Here is a 21,696-nt window from a genome sequence, read left to right as displayed (position 1 = left end):
CATGCTTAAGGCACACTGTCTAGAAACGAGGCACAATGAACTACGTAACTGAAGCATGAAACAACTGCGATGGAAGTATATGCTCGCTGCATTTTTGTATCATACACAGCAGTCACATTTACAGAAGTTGCTCTGAGCCATTCTTGTGGAGAAATCTCCTGAAGTTACCATTCGGCTTTAACACTAGCAGTAAGTTTCCTACCATGTTTTAGTACAGTAAGTGTCAGAGCCACATATATACCCTTCCCCATATACGGCTCTGGTAAGTGTACTAGAAAGGAACGCGAGCTGCTCACTACAGGATTGTGTAACTGATAATTCAGTAGACTATCGTAGTATGGTGATCAAATAGAAAGATGTGGCCAATGATCCGAACACGGATTTTCGTCGATCGAGGTATGCGTTATTACACGATGCTTGGACGGTTGTTTGGAGGATTGCTTAGACTGCTCTTATTAAGGCGAAAGCCTTAAGTGCCTCATCAGACGCTGGCCGTGGCGTGCAGTACAGAAGCCCACGTGTCCTCAATAAAAATCAGGGTTCGAACAGGAATCGAAACCAGGTATTTTGCCTGGCAGTCAAGTATTCTACCACGAATCACGCCAACGCTTGAAACAGCATTCAAAAAAGACCCTATACAGTCGTGGTGTCGGGCAAGGCGTCACGTTAACAGATGTAATATATCGTGACGAAGCGTACAGTCGCACCAGGCGTCACACAAGCTGTCACAAGCTGTGACAAGGCGTCACACGAGGTGTCACACCATGCGTCACACCATGTGAACTGCGTAACGAGTGGTTTATTGAAAGCTGCCTACCTCTTAAGAGCTGAGCTATAGCTCATTATCATAATCATCAGCATCAGCATCAGCCACAGCAACTACGAACGTGCGACTACCCGTTCGCGTCGTCGAAGAACAATCTAGGAAGGTATGAAGGGGCAAGAAAAATGAAAAGGCTTTCGCCTTGAGTGCCTCATAGAAAGGACCTAAGGACACCGGCAATTGTTTATTTCCTTGAATCCAGAGAGAGAGAGAGATGAAAAAAGGAGGGCCGGGAGGTTAACCAGATATATTAGCATCTGGTTTGCTACCCAGCACTGGGGAGGGGGGAAATATGGGCAAGAAAGAGGGTGTAGAGATAGAGGGAGAGGGGAAGAAAAAGAAACGTACATACACACACGCAGGATAAAAAACAACACACACAGGAAGGGCGTTCTCGTTACAGTCGTCCAGAAAGGCCGGTGGATCGCAAGACGCGCAGTAGCGCTTGCATGACGATTCTGCGGTTTCTCTTATTCTTAGGCGCTCCACTGAGACTGTTACAAGCCAGGAACCGAAACGCGTGGTCACGAAGGGCGACAGCGGAGAACCGAGAGCGTTCGACTACGGATTCGTTCTCTACACGCTATAAAGAGCACGAGCAATCTCTTGTTTGGACCACCCACCTTTACACGTTTTATTTCAGTGATACTGTGTATTAGACACTGTTTGCATAACACCGGACTGCTCCATGCGACGATAATAACTTTCCACCTAAAACCTGCACGAAGCACTAAACGTAATAGTGCCCACAGGCCACTATGCTCCGAAGTTATGAGGCGTTTGCAAGCTTAGCTGGCTGCCTCCTTGACGGAACAGGTGGGCGTTTACGTCAAGCGCATATGGACCGCACGTTGCTGATGGTGGGCGCATAAGAAATAGCCAGGGAAATGGGAGAGTGGTGAGGCGCCGACGAATGCTTTTTTTTTTTCTTTATTGAGTCTACTTATCGCTTACTGTGCTGTTTGTAGCTATTACTTGAAGTGCAGCAGACAAACGACGGGCTATAGCTTATGCACATTCATAATAACATTTAGCATGAACAAGACGGCACAATCTACATAAAACGTCTTCTGCGGCCCTGGTCTAGAAAGCAAAGCAGTTGGTGAATGCCTTTGTCTAGCATTTCATGTGCCTATTTGTCGCCCCTGTCCCTATTTAAACCTTTCCGTAATCATAACAGAGATAGGAACCAAAAGAGAGATAAACAATTAAGTATTTTCTTATATGCGCATTAGTGGAGTGGAGCTCCTACACGCTACAGTATCGTAAAGATAAGCTTTCATGCGTGCTTCAGTACCTTTCTCTCCGGCCGGCGCGTCAGAAAACAAGTCGGCAAACAAGCACGCAATCTTCATTCCGCAACAGTAATCGCAGCTGTGTCCCCGCTGACCTCAATGGCCCCACGCTGCTATGAAAGAAAAAGAACTCGCCGCGTCTGTCGGAACGGTCATCTCCATATCCCGAAACAGCTGTTCGCTGACAGGTCGCTTCACTACAAACAATGAGAAAAGGTTATTGAACGCGCTACAATTCGTGTCCTTTCAGCACTCGTTTATATTTTCACAATAGTTCGTCGTACTTACTTTATTTCTTTTGTAAGTTCTTGACATAATTTATTTTCGTTGCGCGTTGGACAGCTTGAACGCCGCGTGAAGCCTTGCCTTTTGTAGATCTGATCGCAGGAGTGCACCAAGACGAAATTGCTTGTTTGATACGGCCGTCTCTCTCTCTCTACTCTGTCCACGTGTAGGCAGCAGACTACCCAGACAAAATCTATTTAACGTTTCCTTCATCTTCCCTTCTCTCTATGTGAGACTGGTTTGAACACTGGCAGGTACTGTGTATGGACTCCGAACACATATGGACATGTGGGGCAAATATGGAACACACATGTTCCGAAAACACTTGTTCTTCTTGGGCAAGGTGGCGCTTAGATTCATTGAGCGGCCGTGGCTTATGTATGCTCGAATGTGGCACAAAAAAAAAGCATTTCGTGATAACGGGGGTAGAAAGGAGAGGAAACTGAAGCGCCAAGACTTTCTTCTCTTCTCTATCCCCCTTTTCACGATATGTTTATTGCGCCGCAATCAAGCATGCTTAAGCGCTATATGTTCCACTTCATTTCGATATAAGGCTCACAAAGCCCTGTACTAGAATTTTTTTGTCAAACACTGCGCTGATCTGTATCGCTCGTACTCAGTTGATCTTGTGTATGTGTTGCGGTATGCCTATCCTCCCCCTTTTCATCTTTTCTGTATAATATAAACAGGTTTAGATAACTTCCAAGGTGAGCTTTTTTTTTTTTTGTAGCAATTGCGTTGTGAATCTCAGACACGATAAAATATTTCACCTCTTCGCAATTATTCGAAAATAGTATTCCACATTAGAGGTGTGCGCGTGTTTCGGGTAGCTAGTGTGCGGCCCTGCGGGCCGGGCTAGGGTAGGGCGACGTCTTGTCATCTCGGGCCCGGGTCGGGCTACCTTGTTTTTTACCGGGCGGGCCGGGCCAATTTCAAAGCCCGAATCAAGCCCAAAATATAGACGTTCCGGAATTGTTGTCCAGCATGTAGTGCCTTCTCCGCGACCGCCCCGGTCGCCACCCCTTTTCTGTGTTCTTCTTTCTTTTAGCCACTTTAAACGCAAGGGGAGAAGTTGAAGTCACGCAAGGTGGGCTTTGTTATTATCTATCCATATGGAATCATCCTCCTGTCCTGCATCTAAGGTACTAAATTTGTGTAAGAACAAGCAGTCTAAATATCCCTAGCTTGCTATGCTTGCGGAAAAGATGCTTGCCTCGGAGAGACAAGTACTGTCCAACGCACTGCGGCGACTGGATGATCGGCCAGTTTCCGTGCAGGTGCTATACTACAGCACCGTCCACATCTCTCGACGGCCCACAAGGCAATGAAAGCACTCAAGTGTTTTTTTTTTTTTTAGAACGACGGGCTTGTGCGAACGCCTCTGACTTGTGGTGTAATCCCGCACGCTGTAGTGAATGCACTGCATCTCTTCTCTCTCTCTCTCTCTCTTTTCCCCCTCTTCCCTCCTCTCTATTTCTCGTCTTTCTATTCCCCTTCCCCGATCCCCCAGTGTAGGGTAGCCAACCGGAAAGCGTTTCTGGTTAACCTCCCCGCCTCTCTCTTTTTCTGTTTCCTTGCTTCCGGCTGCCAGTGCGAGCAGCGAACGGAAATTCAGTTCGAAAGGATATGTAATGCAGGAGCGCCCGCACTTCACTGAAGCCCAAATCATTGGACCAGTTGTCATTTTTACACGACTCTGTGTAATCTGTGTCTATAGTGACTGTAATGGGTCGTTTGCTTATGTTTCACTTTGATATGTTGAATAAAATCCCACATTATCGGAAAACGATACGTTGTCTCCGCAGCAAGCCTTCATAGTGTTGGACCGGGTCGGTACCGGGCTTTTGCTTTTGTATGTCGGGCCAGGCCGGGCGGGCTCGCAGCCTCCGGCTCGGGCGGGCCTTCGACGCAGTCAGCGAGCCCGGGCCGGGCTCAGGCTCGGGAATGCGGCCCGTGCACGGCTCTATTCGACATAACTCTCTATTAGAAGGCGCTTTTTCTATATATGTCAATTGAATTCCCAGTAAATGTTGCTGTTTTTTGTTTATTTGATTTTTTTTTTCGATCATAATATGCGCACCACCCAGCCTGAGAGACGTCCCGCAGGAGCCTCAAGTAAAATTCTGAGAAAGCTCCTCCGCCACGAAATGAGGAGCTTCAAACCGAGCGCCCAATGTTGTAGCACGACCGCCATACGGCGACCTGGTTTTCATTCTCCATCGCAGATGGCGCTACTAGCCGCAAGAAGAGGCTTTATACAGGTGTGGGCGCACCTTGATTCCCGGCACCTCATAGCCACGACGCTCACACACGTGTTGCCAAACAAAACAGCCACGTTTTAACGCGCCGCAGGTGCTCTAGGCCGGAATCCAGTGTGCTGGAGTGACAGTGCTTTTCTGCCACGTGTGTTTTACATAGATAACTCATATAAGCGCACCTGGAGCTGAATTGTCTGACTCGCGGTGAAACGGTGGGAATTCAGACATAGATAAAAAAAGAAAAAGCAGAGGCAGAAAGAATTCAAGGTATGCCGGGGCACATTGTCTGTGCGTCAACGCAGTTGCGTGACGCTTAGATAGGCTCTCAGCATGCGACTGAATCGGCATCCTGTGCGTCGTCGAAGCGAGTATTGCGGTTGCGATACTGTTTGTCTTCGTCTCTCACTCGGACAGGAAAAGTATATCGATCGCTTCGTGCGCCTTCTGCAAACACGTGGAACCGGAAAAAAATAAAACTTGCGAAGGCACGTGCATATAGAGCGCGGAATGTGCCTGAACGTTTAATATCAAGTCGGCCGACGAATTGAGGGTATGCAGTAAACACCGCTGGAAAGTCGGCAATACATGCTCGCGCTCGTACCCATGGCTCATTTAATACTATTGGGTCGTCCGTTTTCGGGTAAAACCCTACATTGCCCGGTTGTTGCACCTCGAACATGTTTCAGGAGAATAGGGTTATACCCGATTCCTCCCCGTATTTGAAAACCACGTACCGACCTAAATTAATTATTAATTTGCACATATATATTACTCGGAACTTTTGTAAATATAAAACCCCGATTTCTACCCGAATATCAGCTTGAAAAAATAGCACCCGATTTTTACCCCCCGAATTCCAAGAACTATGATACCCTAAAACGAACAACCCTAAAGACACGACGAGGTCGCTAATCATCATCCCGGGAAGTGGGCTGGAATGCCACACTGTCATGCTACACGAAATAGGAGGACTGTCCTTCCGTCATATAGGGAAGTGTGGGAAAGCTTTCTAGCGTAAACTCCGCGTGAAATAAAATGCGGGTGCATTACGCAAATATTAAACCCTGCGCCGCTGCGCCCCATTCATTGAAAGCAACAAATAATTAACTTTGTTCACACCGCCCATTGGTGGACAAGTGACAGCTAATTGACTTGCCATGCACGTAACTTCACGAAGTGACTCTCTCCTTTTCTTTCTCTTTCTCCCAAATACCACTGCGGCAGTAAGGACCCTCAGACGGAAACACTGTCTTAGGAAACAAAGTTCCAGCATATAGTTTACGCGTGGCACTGTCCGTCGTATTATACTATATAGTTGCGCGCTTTTCGCATCGACACGTGCCGTTGTGCTTTTCGTTTACTTAATCGTCGCATTTTAGCGCCTTGTCGGGTGTATTACAATGTGGCCGTACCGCCACGTAGCGTAAAATGCACGCTCCGACGCCCCGTGTAGGAGGCCACGCCCAACGTACACCGGAAACGCATTCTGTGAGGTCACCGCTTCGCAGCATATGACGACACGCCGCCGCAGGGCGGCGCGTCTAATTGTCATCGAAGAAAAGAGAGGAAATGTAAGGCAAAGAGGGAGTCCAATTATAGTCTTACTTTCGGTTGGCAACCCTTCTATACAAGGGGGAAGTGAAAGACAAAGAGAGGGAAAGAAACTGAAAGAGGACACTTAGCGTCACAGGCATTATCGCCATAGGTGAGCGCATGTATGGGGGGGGGGGGGTGGCTCCGGTGAAGCTTGTCCTCCCCCCTCCGCCCTTATTAGAGAACCACGCACAAGCCAATGACTGTCACACAGAGAAGAGAGTTTTTTAGAGCGAAGGCAAATAAATCAGCTTCAGCATTTATATTCTAGCCCGCTACGCAAAATAAATGATGTAAAGATTGAAGGAGCGATGTTTCTGTCATTACATCATTACATTTGTGCGACTGTGTTTTAACATTAAAATGTTTTAGCGCTATTTGGTAAATATCAAGTGGCCCAACAGCAGGTCAAGCAATTAAACGGCGAGAGCGCATCGATTTTGCGTGCCGCTGTAGAAGGAACAGTGCACAGGCACGTAGCCAGCATTTTTTTTCGGGGGGGGGGGGGGGGGCCAAAAGCCTGGATGTTCGAAAGAAAGTCTTTCCACGGCAAGAAGAAAAAAAAGTTGCCCAGGCATATAGAAGGCTGGACGAATTTCGGAGGGGGGGGGGGCCTTGCCTACGTGCCTGCAGTGCAATGCTGCGGTTGTTTAGCGCTCTAACGTTACGTGCTGAAAATTTCAACCATCGCCCTGGATTAGACAACGTGGCAGTGTGTACATCGAAGAATAAGCTGAAACTATCGCATATGTGCAAAATTAAGCGCACCGCGATGTTAAGCGGTCAATGTGTAACCATTATATGACAGGGGCCTTGCTCCATTCTACGCCCCACAAAACGGCGGAGATCGGGAACACTGGGGGTGTTCACCCCCTGAGCGGCTCGCATGAACACACTGTGGATTTCAGGAATCACAGCAGCCTTTGTGTTGCTTTCTAGGCGCGAGGGCGTTGACCGTGGTCCAGGTACGATTGCCACGCAAGCGGGCACAGGAATGAAGAACGCACGTGAAGCTACATGTAGCGTACAGCGAGGGAATTAACACGGTTAATCGTTTCACGTCGAGTGAATGCATGGTCATGATGTGCGTTGATGGCGGAGCTCTAATGCGCATTATGTTCTTGCTTTCACGCTGCGGCGCACTGTCCATCTTAACCTCTTCACTACCGAACAAAGATGTGGGAATGAAAAAGAGATACAGTTTGCGAAATCTTACTTAACGTGGTTCCACAGGTCGAAAATAAAAACCACCGCGGCAAAAATTTAATTTTCGAAGGGGGTCCATAATGGGGACCTTACTTGCAAGTATGGCAAAAACACCGCATGTAGATGTGAATTCTGGCTTTCAGTGCTTCAAATATAATTTTTAATGATTCCCAAAGACCAAAAGCACAACTTTTGATCACTCTACTTTGTGTGCAAAACAAATGTTAGTTGCAAAAACTTAAGCAGTTAGGGCTAAGCAGCCGCGCGCTGCGCGATCTCTCAACAGCCGTTTTGTGTTGTTTGCACGTCAGCTAATGTTGACATCCGCTGCTGGCTCTTGAAGTATGGGTAAAGGCGCGAGTTTTCAATGGCAATAGGCAGTTTGCTGTTGTGAAATTTGCTGGAGAATTCATGCGATATATAGTATCTGTGGCGAGGCACAAAGCGCATGTGATTCACCTGTAGTGTCTTGAAGTCGTCCTCGGTGATCTCCCGTCGCCCGTTGACCCTGGCGATTTTGGTGAGGGTTCGAATGGCCTCGTCCCTCCGGCCAGCTGTGAGATGCCAGCTCGGAGACTCTGGCACAAACCTGCATGGTGAGAGCGTAGTGGCAAGACATGGAGAAGGAGCACGCGTGTACCTATTGTGTAAGCGAAACTGCAAAACCACGAAAGCCGCCCGTGCCTTGTCTCCTGTCTGTCCCCGTCTTTGTCGATTATTATTCGCGCTATAACACGTATAATTTGCGATCGATTGCAACTGAGGAACAGTTAAGGTCAGAGGTGTTGAAGCATTTGAATTTACATGTCTATAGGCTCGGTTTATCGCGTAATGAAGAGATGCCTGTAGTATTATATATATTGGCCTCGAGGAGTTACGGAGTCGCCCTCTATCGGACGCGCCTCGATTGCGTGCTAGGCAGGATACCGCCGGCGCGCTCCCCATAGGTTTTGCTGTCGGCGCTCTACAAAAACACCTCGCGGAAGCCCTCCAGGGCATTTCTGTAAATACTTTCGAAATGAACTGTGTTCTTTACTGTCAAAATAATCATTTTCGACGAACTGAAAGCACAAGATAGTCTACAGTCGCTGTCTCTTTGCAGAAAACTGAGCACCCGCTTCACGCGGTCACCGCGTTGGAGAACCCTGAACTGGCTTCTTGCGTGAAAGGTAGTCACTCGTTGAGTGCAAACTATGTGAGATATCTCGTTAGAGTAGACTGCCTGTATAACCATACGGAGCATAACAGAAAGAAGCCTCAAGCCAGCGATCGCACGGGTTCGCGACGACTGACGGTGCCTCTGCATGTATGAGCGTCTGCATGTATGTTCGTACTGATGGTTTCGCTTTTGCTACGAGCGCGTTTTGGCACCGCGCTGTGAACTTTAGGCCGCAAAATATGAGAGTTTGTGAGTAAACAAACAACTACTGTTGCGCGGACGCTATCAGAGCAGTTCAAAAACATTTCCTTACAACTGCGGCTTCGGTGCGCATGGCAACTTTGTGATCTGCCGTCCCGACGATTCAGTGATTTTATTTTTTCGGTCTAAATTCGGGTACGTTTTAATGTCCTTTGACAAGTTGTCTCGCACTGCGTATTGATCGGTCTTCTCAGCGGACAAATGCCGCTGCTTCTGTTTCTTTATTCAGCGCATTCGCTTCGTTTGGTGCTCACAGAAAACGCGAGCAAATGCGACGCCTTTTTTAATGCTTCTTAATTATCGTTCCGTTTGCATTCCAGTGAACTTGCCGCCCTCTGTCATCAACAAATTCATAGACCAAAGCTTCACCACTTCGGTATTGTTGGTGGAAGGAGAACCAGTCTACGAGACCGAGCATGTAGTAGCATGCGACGCCTAGGGAAAGAAAGAAAATACAGTAACGTTTGCCGGACTTGTTCTGCAAACGTCGGCTGTGAGCTAGGACCCACATGAACTTGAAATAGCGGTGAATAAAATAGAAGGTATTGCAGCAACCAGCAGCCGCAAAACAGGATAGTAAATGTTTGACGAGTACCCCAGCAATTTTGGCAGCAGTGTCGTGTCTAACGCCAACAGGGTGGCATTTTTCCCACGTAAATAAATGAGGCTCCAAGAAAATACATGGGGTTGGCCGGTGGGCCGATCATCGGTGGGCTGATCACGGAGGCAATGCAAAATTTAAGTAGCTTATGAAGCAACGCATGCCTCATCAAATGGGAAGGTCGCCCGTCGGCGTCCCGCGTCCGCGGCGTCAACACGAGTGATGCAAAAAATAATCGTCACGTGATGGTGTCACCATATGACGTCACAGATCGCCAAAATATGTAGCGTCATTATGACGTCACATGATGACGTATTCACACGTCATGGTCGCTTTGCATTGCCTCCGTGATCGGTCATGGAGGCCGTGCAAAACCGCGTTAGGTGCAGAACGCTTTTGGAGGGGGGCGCGGGAAAATCAGTACATCGACTGACAAGAAGAAGATGGCTTTCGCCTTCTAGTCATCTTTAACGAATGCATAAGGGACCCTGTGCGTTTCTTCAACGTATCTAAACAATGACTTGCGCATCTGCAGCCGATTTTGTGGACGCTGAGCACTGGGCCGACGATCAAGAGGTCGCATTGGAGGGTTCTAAGATGGCATCGCACGTGGTAAAAGGTAGCGCTTTTACCATCCTGTGGCAGATAAGCATCATCCGCCGGCGGGAAGCGCGCGCAAGCCATCGTCTCAGTGCGCGCTGTCTGCTACTCACCGAACATCGCAGGCCCGACGCAGTAACAAAAGTCTTCGTCGCGGAAGTGCTTGTTGCACACAAGACTCGTAGCGGATGGCTACTTGCCGGTTCTTAGCTTTACAACCAATACTTCACGCTGTTTCTTGTCCCGCGGTTACCAGTGCAGGCTGACACTGGGCTCCTTTGCGTAAGCGTGGCACTGCGGCACCGAGCGGTAGAGCCCCATGTTCGTCGCCTTCGGAGGCAGCCACTCTATTACAATGGTTTCAGTTGAGTAGAAAATGAGAGAAAAATTCCGAATTTGAACAGTCCGCAGCGCATGTGGGACTTGAAACTCGTTTTCAAAGCACGCGGCAGTGCGCCACAAGCAGCCGACGCGGCCGCTGAGACCACGTGATCCTGCCAAGCACGTCACGCCGACGGTGGCGCCGGAGTTTCTAGTGGTGGGCCTCGAGGCCAATATACAAGATAGTAGAGAATGACGGCTACACTATCGGCGCTCGCTAAGTCGTCGTCACGTGTCAAAAGTGTGGCTACATCCGAGCCTCCCACAATACTACTTACTACCTGTGGATACACAGCCCCTCCACAGCTCCGTACTTTATTTACGGAACGTAATAAACTCACCGCAAAGGATAGTCTCACCGCAAAGGATAGCGAAAAACGGGTTCCAAGGTACATTGTGATTATCCTAAGTCTTAATGCTTCGAATGTTGTAGACAGTCAATGCGTACGTCGCAAAAGGTACTGCAAATTAAATATTCACTTCGGGGCTACGTGTATGCACAGACTTCGCGGTAATCCGGTCTACCCGCAGACTCCGCGTTCCACATAAATCTGTGGCCGACTGTGTGCATAACGTGCTTCGTGTGTTTTGTCTGCTGGTGCTATTTCCACTTCCAGCTACCTCGCGTAGAACTGGGAATCCAAGTCGAGAGAAAAGATGCTACGAAGGCTTATGTGTTAAAATGAATTGTACGAGCACTGACTGTCCAATTAATCTATTTACGGGTATGCCTCCTCGTTCATCGCACGACACAGGGAAAACACACGAGCATAGAGGTCATTGGTCTGGAAGCGAATCTACGTAGACTGGCCGAACGTTGCAAATGAAAACATCCACCGAACCTGTATACGCGTCAGGATTAAACGGCCGGCTATCTATGCATTCATGCCGCGGTCGCGCACCTGGTGCGATTGCACTGCAAGCCACTAATCTGCAAGAGCTTCGTCCAAGTAGTCTTCGTCGCGAGCAGAGGCCACGATCCCGCGTGAATAAAACAAAAATCGGAGACCGAGAAAGAGAGGGAGCAGCCGCTGCAGCCGTCTCTCCTTCGGTAAAAGTCTTATCATTGGCACAGACTGCGAGCCCGTGGAGGAAAGATGCGGCAAAAACAAAGATTAAGAAACAAAAAAATGCCGGTGCGATCGCCTCTTCGTGAATGAGTATCGATAAATATAGCGAAGGCACGGCGCCCGAAAAAAAAAAAAAAAAGGGCTGCTGTCAGTGCTTATCGTGGCGGTGTCTCCGAGCGTGGTGTTTCCCAAGGGTGATTCCCCGCGCTGGACTTTTTCTATTTCCTGGGCACGAAAATAGACCGCCAGACAGCGCGTGCGTGCGCGCGAGTTGCTGCCGTGTCGACTTGTACATATACGCTCGTGCCTTGGCCGAGGCGTTTAGATCGAGATCTTGCGTCTCACAGAGCCGAGAATTCCCGATGGGAATTTCTAGGAATTTACAAGTAGTATAACTTGATCTGAGGACATAGTATCTTCATGTTATTAAGTATTCGAGCCGCTAACTTGTCTTTATTTATTTATTTATTTATTTATTTATTTATTTATTTATTTATTTAGAGACGAATAAGTTAAGTCTATAACGTGATGCAATACGAACATTCGTGAGAGCAACTTTTTGGTTTGCCGAGGAAAATTTTGTTAGACCCGTAGACGTGCATATATAATGACAAAGACTTCGTTGAACAATACTTGACGAAAGCCAGCAAAAGAACGGGACACGAGAAAAGGCAGACACACACACCGCTGGAACTAACAACTGTGACTTTATTGAAGAAAAACATTCAACGAAGAAACTTCACAACGCATGTGCAGCACGTCTGTATCACCGACAACGTCACCCGGTGAAAGATTACGCAATCATCTTTCTTGCCATCGTTGTAACACACTAAATTCCTTGTCAATGAGGCAAATTGACGGTGTGCTTATACATCTATCTCCGCTTTTCCTAATGAAGTATGCCTCCACAATTTCCCTTTCTTCTTTACCCTTACCTCTTCCCAGATAAGTGACATTACTGAAAAGTGGGTAGCAACCGCATTCCCGACAGTGACGTGCAAGATTCGCCCCATCATTCGAACTCAAAGAAGCGTGATGTTCACGCAACCTAGTATTAATACATCGGCCGGTTTGGCCGATTTAAACCTTATCACAGGTCAACGGAATGTTGTACACAACACTTGTAGCACATTTCGTGAAGCAATGCTCGTGTTTCGTAGTGCACACCGGATTGCTAGTCTTTCCACGAGCCACACGTGAGCATAGGCTAGCAAGTTTACACGGAGCTGAAAGAACAATGTTTACGCCCTGTCGCGCGGCAACCTTTTTGATATTATGTGAAACCTCATGTATGTAAGGTAGGATTTCAAACGGTTTCTCCCGAATGCGTTGTGCTGGCAGACCAGTGCTATTTTGTGGCCTCTTAATCTTTTGTAGCACAGATTCTGCCACCGCGTACAGCAGATCCCTTGGGTAACCAGCAGCTTCCAGCCTCTCGAACTGGTTGTCCAGGCTGGTCTTCATAGCGTGAGGGCAACTTTTTTTCAGAGCATTTAAAAAACAGTTTGAAATAATGCCTCTTTTAACAATCTTTGAATGTGCTGACCCAAACGGCAAAAGGGCTTTCTTACTCCTAGGCATAAAACACCAACAAAGATGGTCATCACCATGAAAAGTTAATTGAAGCTCTAAAAATCTGATGGACCGGTTGCATGGAAGTTCATGGGTGAAGCTAAGAGCGTCAGAAGAAGCCTCAAAACCTGGGGTTGTACACCAGGTCGTGGAAGCTTTTGAGGCTTCTTCTGACGCTCTTAGCTTCACCCATGAACTTCCATGCAACCGGTCCATCAGATTTTTAGAGCTTCAATTAACTTTTCATGGTGATGACCATCTTTGTTGGTGTTTTATGCCTAGGAGTAAGAAAGCCCTTTTGCCGTTTGGGTCAGCACATTCAAAGATTGTTAAAAGAGGCATTATTTCAAACTGTTTTTTAAATGCTCTGAAAAAAAGTTGCCCTCACGCTATGAAGACCAGCCTGGACAACCAGTTCGAGAGGCTGGAAGCTGCTGGTTACCCAAGGGATCTGCTGTACGCGGTGGCAGAATCTGTGCTACAAAAGATTAAGAGGCCACAAAATAGCACTGGTCTGCCAGCACAACGCATTCGGGAGAACCGTTTGAAATCCTACCTTACATACATGAGGTTTCACATAATATCAAAAAGGTTGCCGCGCGACAGGGCGTAAACATTGTTCTTTCAGCTCCGTGTAAACTTGCTAGCCTGTGCTCACGTGTGGCTCGTGGAAAGACTAGCAATCCGGTGTGCACTACGAAACACGAGCATTGCTTCACGAAATGTGCTACAAGTGTTGTGTACAACATTCCGTTGACCTGTGATAAGGTTTACATCGGCCAAACCGGCCGATGTATTAATACTAGGTTGCGTGAACATCACGCTTCTTTGAGTTCGAATGATGGGGCGAATCTTGCACGTCACTGTCGGGAATGCGGTTGCTACCCACTTTTCAGTAATGTCACTTATCTGGGAAGAGGTAAGGGTAAAGAAGAAAGGGAAATTGTGGAGGCATACTTCATTAGGAAAAGCGGAGATAGATGTATAAGCACACCGTCAATTTGCCTCATTGACAAGGAATTTAGTGTGTTACAACGATGGCAAGAAAGATGATTGCGTAATCTTTCACCGGGTGACGTTGTCGGTGATACAGACGTGCTGCACATGCGTTGTGAGGTTTCTTCGTTGAATGTTTTTCTTCAATAAAGTCACAGTTGTTAGTTCCAGCGGTGTGTGTGTCTGCCTTTTCTCGTGTCCCGTTCTTTTGCTGGCTTTCGTCAAGTATCATGAACCAACTGGCCCAGATCTCAACTCTTCTGCATCGTTGAACAAGGCCACCTTGATGGGACATAATAATGTTGGCCAGGTTTTACAGCGACGCTCTATAGGACTAGGATGTGTCAGTGCGCGTGAAAAAAAAACATGGCGCAGGTATGTGCCACAGAAATTGGGCAAACTTCACTACTCACCACAGGCCCACTTAAAATGAAGGAAGGAACACACGGGCTGCCAACACCAATTGAGATTGTGCGCGAAACGCCATGCGGCAATCCAGACAAGACGACGCATGTCGCGGCAAAAAAGGCGTATTCATGCTCAAACGGAAATCTTTATAAATGAGAATACGCTAAATTCAAAAGGGACTTTCTGGACACACATTTTGGATTTAGCTGCAGGGTGCGTGATCGGCTATATGTTTCCAAATTCTGTGTCACCTCTGTGTCGTGTGCTCCACATCCACATCCACATTCACATCCACATTCACAGAGTGGAACGTCTTCTCAATTTTTTTAATGAAATTTCAAGCACATGATACACCGGGAGCGAAGATAATAATGGTCGCATGCTGCGCGCTCCAGAGTACAATTCACTTAAGTCTATAGGCGATTGTAGGCATTAGGACATATATTTCGGTAAAAGGTAGCTTTACTGGACGTATGAATTAATTCAGCTCAGCTCGCAAATTTTTATTCTTAATGTTTCAGAAGCTGGTCAAAATATTGTATACTGTCCATCCACACCTCCACCAAAATGTTACGCGAATGGCGAGGTAGTTCCACTAAAGACTGTTTATAACCTATGTTTACTGTAGAGACCGCAGAAGGTACAGCAGCTCCGCCGGATGAGGTGCAATGGAGGCGATGCTGCACCGCCCAGAATTGGATGGTCTTGTGTGCACGTTTTGAAGTCTCTGTCAAAAACTACACAGATACGTTTCCATTCAACGCGCACATGAGCGTGAAGGGGTCATAGCTTTCACGCTTGTTCGTTGCAGATTTTCTTTTAATACGCTTTCTTTTCTTGCTTTGAAATCGGGACTTGGCAATTAACATTCACCCTATCTTTCGTGTTCAACATCAAGGCATACTCGCTACCAGGCCCGTAGCCAGTATTTTTTTTTTTTTTTGGGGGGGGGGGGGAGGGGGAGGGGCACTTGCTGAAAACCTTGACTATTTGAGAAAAACGCCTATTGTCATGATTTTTTTCGATAAGACACCATGTGTGATCAAAATTTCGGAAGAGGGGGGGACTGCCCTCCCCCCTCCCCCTGGCTACGGGCCTGCTCGCCCCCATCATCCTAATTCAATGACGCCACATTTTACACGAACTGTCTCATTCAAGTTTTGTTTCCACTCACACTGTAATCGACTAAAATAGTTCTTTATTGCATGTCGCCGTGCTTTGATATTTTCAAATTTTGTTAACGTCATTTATATTTGCTTAGTTTATCTTTTTACGCACCATGCTTGGCTCTCTACAAGGTTTGTAGTATTGAATGCAGAAGAACAAGTACTGGGCTCCAATTCCTCAGAGCTAAGATTGTCATAATCTTTTGCAACCACAAGCATGTGTGGTTTCGCGGAAACTTACCAAAGAATGACCAGTATGGCGACACTGAGCGCCGAATTAGTGACGACCAGCCCTCGCCAGCTCTGGATGAGGTCGGCGTACCAGGGATAGGAAGATGCCAAGATGGTCCAGCTGAAGGCCCACACGAAGCCGATGAGCGTGCGCCTCTCGGGAATGGTGAACTCGATCACTGCGCGGTAAGGTTACAGAAAGTGGGCTTGTCGTTCGCGATATGTGTGCGATGTGGCAAGCTTTGGTAAAGAATACGATAAATATCACAGCGCCGCTTTCTTTTGCACATTCAGTGATTCCAGCGGCAATGAAGAGAAGACGAATATGTCTCTGTAAATGCAGACACACAGCAATAAATTCAGAAGAATGAGGAGGAGGATGGTGGTGCGACGATGACGATGATAATTGTGATGCTGGTATATTCGAAACCTTGCTCACACTGAAACTCATGAGCCACTTCCACAAGATACAGAAAGGAGCAAATAAGAAGCAAGAACAATAGAAGGCACAGTGACCGCACAGTATCTTCTTTCGCTACGCAAGAAGAGCTCCTCATACGATCACCACTTCTATCGCGCAGCAGCCTGCGGTATGCGCATTAATGAACTTGTCAGTAATTCATACAACGGTCCAGTGACCTTTGTGCACCCTGATTATATTGAAATGTACCGTGCAACACAACACAGGAGGTCTATAAGCATGCTTACTTCGACGAAAATTCGAAAAACATTTTGCGACGGAAGATAAAGAAAGTAGAAATAGTCAATTCTTTTCTCGGTAAAGCATTTCTTATTTATTCGAGCAATGTCAATTTCGCCCTTAATGTGCATTCTGTTCTGCCTGATGTGACCTCAAAATAAGTACACGGACGCTGGTTAACACTCCCAGTGATATACGTAAAGAAAAGATCGCACGGTCCCTTACGCATTCGCCTTAGGCGACTCGAAGGCGAAAGGCACCGTCTTCTTTTTCTTCTTTTCTTCTAGGTCAATTGTATTGACTGAGAAGAAGAAGTCTAGCATCTCGCGCGTATACTAGACTACTAGCGTGCGGTGTTTACTGGCGTAAGTGACGTCACCCAGCCCTTGGTAGAACCCGGCATCGAAAAGCTTCGTGTTAACATTCCTGGTTATGAGGTGTCCACAGACCGTGTGATAGTTAACAGGGGCGTAGCCAGGGCAGGGGGGGTTGGGGGGGGTTCACCCCCCCCCGAAATTTTTCAGTTTTGCTTGCGTATATATACACGCGCACATACAAGCGCACGCACGAACATACGTAAAGTATGGTTGAATTAACCCCCCCCCCCCGAAAAAAATTTCTGGCTACACCCCTGATAGTTAACGCGCCTTTGCCTCTTCCTCACAAAAAACAACAACTACAACAACTACAACGACACGTATACAACGACTACTAACTACTACTACTACTACTACTACTAACAGCAACACGCTACTACTACTACTACTACTACTACTACTACTACTACTACTACTACTACTACTACTACTACTACTACCACCACCATAGGCGTGCGCAGGGTTCCCCATTAGGAGGGGCAAAGGTTCGTCGCAGCGCCCCCCCACCCTACTAAGTCAATGTATGGGGCCGATTTTGCGCCCCCCCCCCCCCACCCTCTTAGGTGGCTAGAAGGGTCAATGTACGGGGCAGATTTTGCGCCCCCCCTCTTAGGTTATTAGGGGGGCGCCCCCCCCCTCCCCCCCCCCCCCCCCCCCCTGTGCGCACGCCTATGACTACTACTACGACTACTACTAACAGCGACTCTACTTCGCTACACGGCTGATGACTCCAACGTCATTATATGTTCCATTTGAGATAGCGTCGCTGTGCTGTGTTTATCCCCTGGCGTGTTGCCAGTGCATGCGTGCGTGGGTGCTGCTCGAGCGACTGCCCTGCCCTTGGGTCCTGCCGTCACGTAGGCGCGGAACCACGCGCAAAGAATGGGCAATGCTAGACTGCTGGCTTGCGCGCAACGTGCGACAGCTGCAAGAAATTCTGGGAATGCTCGCTTGGCGATACCCTTTCCGACCATGTGCGTACGCTCAGCTATGGTAGAGAAAAAAGCATACCTGCTGCCTTAACAGATGGCGTGCATTTCGCAACAGTTTGGTGGTGTGCGCTGTCGCGAAGAACTTGCCTCATGGAAGACGTTTCGGATCACGCGATGTTATGGTTTCGGTTGCAGCGGACTATACGAGTCAGCATTTTCCGGGAACGTCATTAGAAGACAAGTGCTTACGGAGTTGAAGAACAGCTTTGTGCATTGACTGGTCATCTTGACGGGTGGCCTAACTGTACGCGCAGCAAGGAATAAGTTTTCTATTTTGTCGCTTGGAAATCTTTGTGATGCCTATTTTCTTGTAGAATAAGCTGTACTACGCATTTTTCGATCCGATGTGTATGTGCACGTATATGTGGCATTACGCATACATGCAGGCCCGCTTTGTGAACCATGTGTGTATGTTGACCTTGCTGATACATATGACGGCCAAATATTTCACTCGACGGGGTCTCTGGGTGGTCGTCACAACATTCTGCATTCTATCATCAGCATGTTCTCCCTTAAGTCCTGCGCCAGTTAAGTAGGAGCCAGCTTTTTCTGCCGCTAAACATGGGGTCACCGGCTCGATTCCTGGCAGCGTGGTTCGTTTTACGATATAGGTGAAGGAATCTTTATAATATATCCTGTGCACTTTATAGAACCCAACGGCCAAGATTTATCTGAATGAGTCTGTCACACTGGCGTCATCCGCAGCCTATACGTTTGTTACAATAACATCAAACCCGTAATTTCTTTTCTTTATTATTTCTTTTTTCGTCGAGCACTCATTAGGCGATTGAAAGACGGCTGCAATAAATCGAAAGACCTCGATCAATTCGGTGAAGTGTAAGCGTTGCAATGTATAGAAACGCAACCGAGTTTTCTAGCAGACTTTATTGTTCGCGTCTTTTCGCGAAATAACCAACCGTGACCTTGCGAGGCGAGGTTTGCCGTTGCTCTTCGTACATCATCCGACATTCCTGCTAGAACGCTTGTATACACCCGTAGTAATCTATAGTATCGGGACGTACAAGCCATTTCAAAATGCGCGATAGCTGTAGCTGTGTATCGAGCGGAATGCAGGAGGGAATAAATGCTTGCTGATGGAGCGAGAAAATTCCCCAGCGGAAGTCCTAAGTCCACCTAGCGCGTCATAGGCGGTTCTAACGTTGCTTACATGCCGCCACGGTAAAATAAGCAAAAAGAGAGGGCGAAAGAAATGCGGCAATAAAGAGAAAATAAAAGAGACAAGATTCTTTTATCGTATACGCTCCGTATGTATCTTGCATGAAGTATATATACATACGCTCGGTTAGAGGCAGAGTGAGGCTGGGAAAGGGGAAGCGGAAAAAGCAACACGAAGAAGTATATATAAACGACGGCTGGAGCAAAGAGCAATCGTGCCTTCGAATGCCAATGCAAATTTCGTCACGTATATCGAAACGAAGCGGAATGCATCGCGTCAATACTGCCTGCGAGTCGGCAGTGCCGTTGCAACAGATATATGCGTGCGTGCGCGCATACGTGCGAGGTGTGCGTCTGCGTGCCAGCGTACATATACTATTACATGACAGGCCTTCCTTTTTCCGCCTCGAAGTCGTCGGGCGAGCTAGGTCGCGTTAGGAAACGTTAACGCAATCGCGATGCCTCTCGACGTGAAGCTCAGTCTTGATATTGCTCAATTCTTTTCTCGCTATTCCTTGCACGTTCGTCTTCCTTTATAATTATTGCTGCTATCAGTCTCGCAAACATCCACCTGTCTCGTTTCAGGTGCTCTGGTGCTTTCTGTTTGGTCTCCGTGCAAGCAAACCACGATTGTGCAAGCCGTTCTTGTCGCGAAAGCTTCGTGAGCTCCCTCAGTTCTTATATATGTCCCGCTCGAGCACTGCATGTCCTGCAGGATAATTCTCGCGTGTACGCGAACTTCCGCGTGTGCTGAGATGCGCGTATCAACATGCGAATCAATGCAGACTCCTCAGGCACCACCTCCACGTTCGGATGTTTTCTCATGAAGAAAGTGTCAAAAAACAAAAAAGAAACTTTTCCAAACTAGGCTTATAACGCGGAGGCTCGAGCGAGTTTGTATGGGTTCATGATGTTCGCTGCTCAGCGCGAAAAACGTGGCGCTTGGCCTTTCATTCCCGTATCTGTGTCCTCGTTTTATATTTTTATTTTTCGCGCTGTGCGGTTACATCATGGTGAAATAAGCTTTCACATGTCAAAGTACAGCTGCTAACGTAATTCGTTCGCTGCCAATGAAGTATAATGCAATGTAATTTTCGTTTAATTGCTAAGTGCAGGGTGGGCATTTTTTGCTGCCGGTTTTATAATTCAATTTTCATTCTAATAATCCCATCATTCTTACTCTCTAAATATTAAAGCGTGCGTGCGTGCGTTTTGTTCACAGTTTCTCGGCCCACGGATTCGTTGCGGGTTCACGTGCTGTGTGTTCATCGGGTTGTGAGAGAACCAGCATGCCCGAGAGGCGAAAAGAAGCAGGATGGCGTTAGAAAACATACGCGGTCAACCACGACACGCACTATATTTGACCTTTTCCGACAGCCTTTGCGCACAAGGCGTGCTTTCCTTCCATATGTGTTTTGCTGCCACGCGGTATATATGTCACTCAACCAACGACAACCGAGTCGACCTACCTAGAACGAAAATCGTAGAGCAGACACTCTCAGCGCCCAAGCCAGCGATGAGCCTAGCCACAGCCAGGCCCCAGTGCTGTGAGATGACGAGCGGCATCAGATTGGCCAGAGCGCTTACAGCAGAGAGGCAACCAATGGCCACCCGACGTCCGAACCTGCGAGCACAATAGCAACTTAAGGATGTGTACCACACTTTACAAGTCTGTGCAACGGCGTGCTCCACGTACACTGTGGGCAGTGCAGCCAGACTTTAGATTTCCCTGATTCGGCTCTTTCTAGAGAAGGCCGCCCAACTCCGCGCTTCTTTCAGGCTTGGTACCCCTAGTACAGAGCTGCCTTATTTTTTTCTTATTATTATTCTTTTCGTGCTTCTTCAGTCTTTGCGGCGCTCCATATGTACGTACGTGATCGCTGTGATCAGCTGGCCATAAGTGGAAGGATGATAAGAAAGTAATAGAATCAAGCTAGAGGAATCTTTATATTACACCAGCGCTATTGAGTTCCCACGAGTGAATGCTTAAAAAGGAAGAGGCGCAGTCAATGTCTCACCAGAGGTGTTGACCTCAACCGCGCCTTTGAGAGAAGGAGGAATGGGGAAAAGGAGATTATGAAAAGGAGATACACAGGTAAGAAAGGCGTCATCAACAACGCCCCTCTAAGTGTTTACGAATTATCTTACAAACACCATGAAGTCCAGTAACTCACCTGTCAGCGAGGAATCCAGATGTGACGTACCCCGCCATCGACCCAATCCAGAAGGTCGTGTGGAGAACATACTGCTTCCAGCTGTCACCGCACACCCAGTTGTGCTGGGAACATAGAACACAGTTTGCATACATGCAGATGCATATATACGTGCAAACATTTTCGTGCTTTCAAAGCGTTCAGACTTTTTCTTGTGCTGAAAAAGCACTACACGCTTTGCTGAGTATACACAAATGACCAATGCTGTACTCAGAATTCTGATCAAATCGTGCAAAGTTCACGCCAGTGCGTAATTAATACATAGTTGTTGGGGTTTAACGTCCCAAAAGTGCCAGTGTGTCGTACGTGCGAACATCAAACAAGTGAACCGTG

The 21,696-nt window shown here is 47.5% G+C and overlaps 1 protein-coding gene across 1 annotated transcript in view; it reads right to left on the bottom strand.

Annotated features, from left to right (window-relative positions):
- LOC119387762 (solute carrier family 22 member 2) overlaps positions 1-21,490 on the bottom strand; it is a 29,638-nt gene extending 8,148 nt beyond the window's left edge. The window contains exons 1-4 of the mRNA XM_037655271.2: positions 21,325-21,490; positions 20,620-20,774; positions 15,916-16,084; positions 7,920-8,049 (exon numbers count right to left, since the gene is read on the bottom strand). Of these exons, the coding sequence (XP_037511199.1) occupies positions 7,920-8,049; positions 15,916-16,084; positions 20,620-20,774; positions 21,325-21,458 (588 nt within the window). The 5' untranslated portion in view covers positions 21,459-21,490. The remainder of the gene's footprint in view (positions 1-7,919; positions 8,050-15,915; positions 16,085-20,619; positions 20,775-21,324) is intronic.
- Between the last annotated feature and the right edge of the window lie 206 nt (positions 21,491-21,696).

The sequence above is a fragment of the Rhipicephalus sanguineus genome, chromosome 3, assembly GCF_013339695.2.
Source record: "Rhipicephalus sanguineus isolate Rsan-2018 chromosome 3, BIME_Rsan_1.4, whole genome shotgun sequence".
In the NCBI taxonomy this organism is placed as follows: domain Eukaryota; kingdom Metazoa; phylum Arthropoda; class Arachnida; order Ixodida; family Ixodidae; genus Rhipicephalus; species Rhipicephalus sanguineus.
This window is presented reverse-complemented; position numbering and strand designations above follow the sequence as displayed.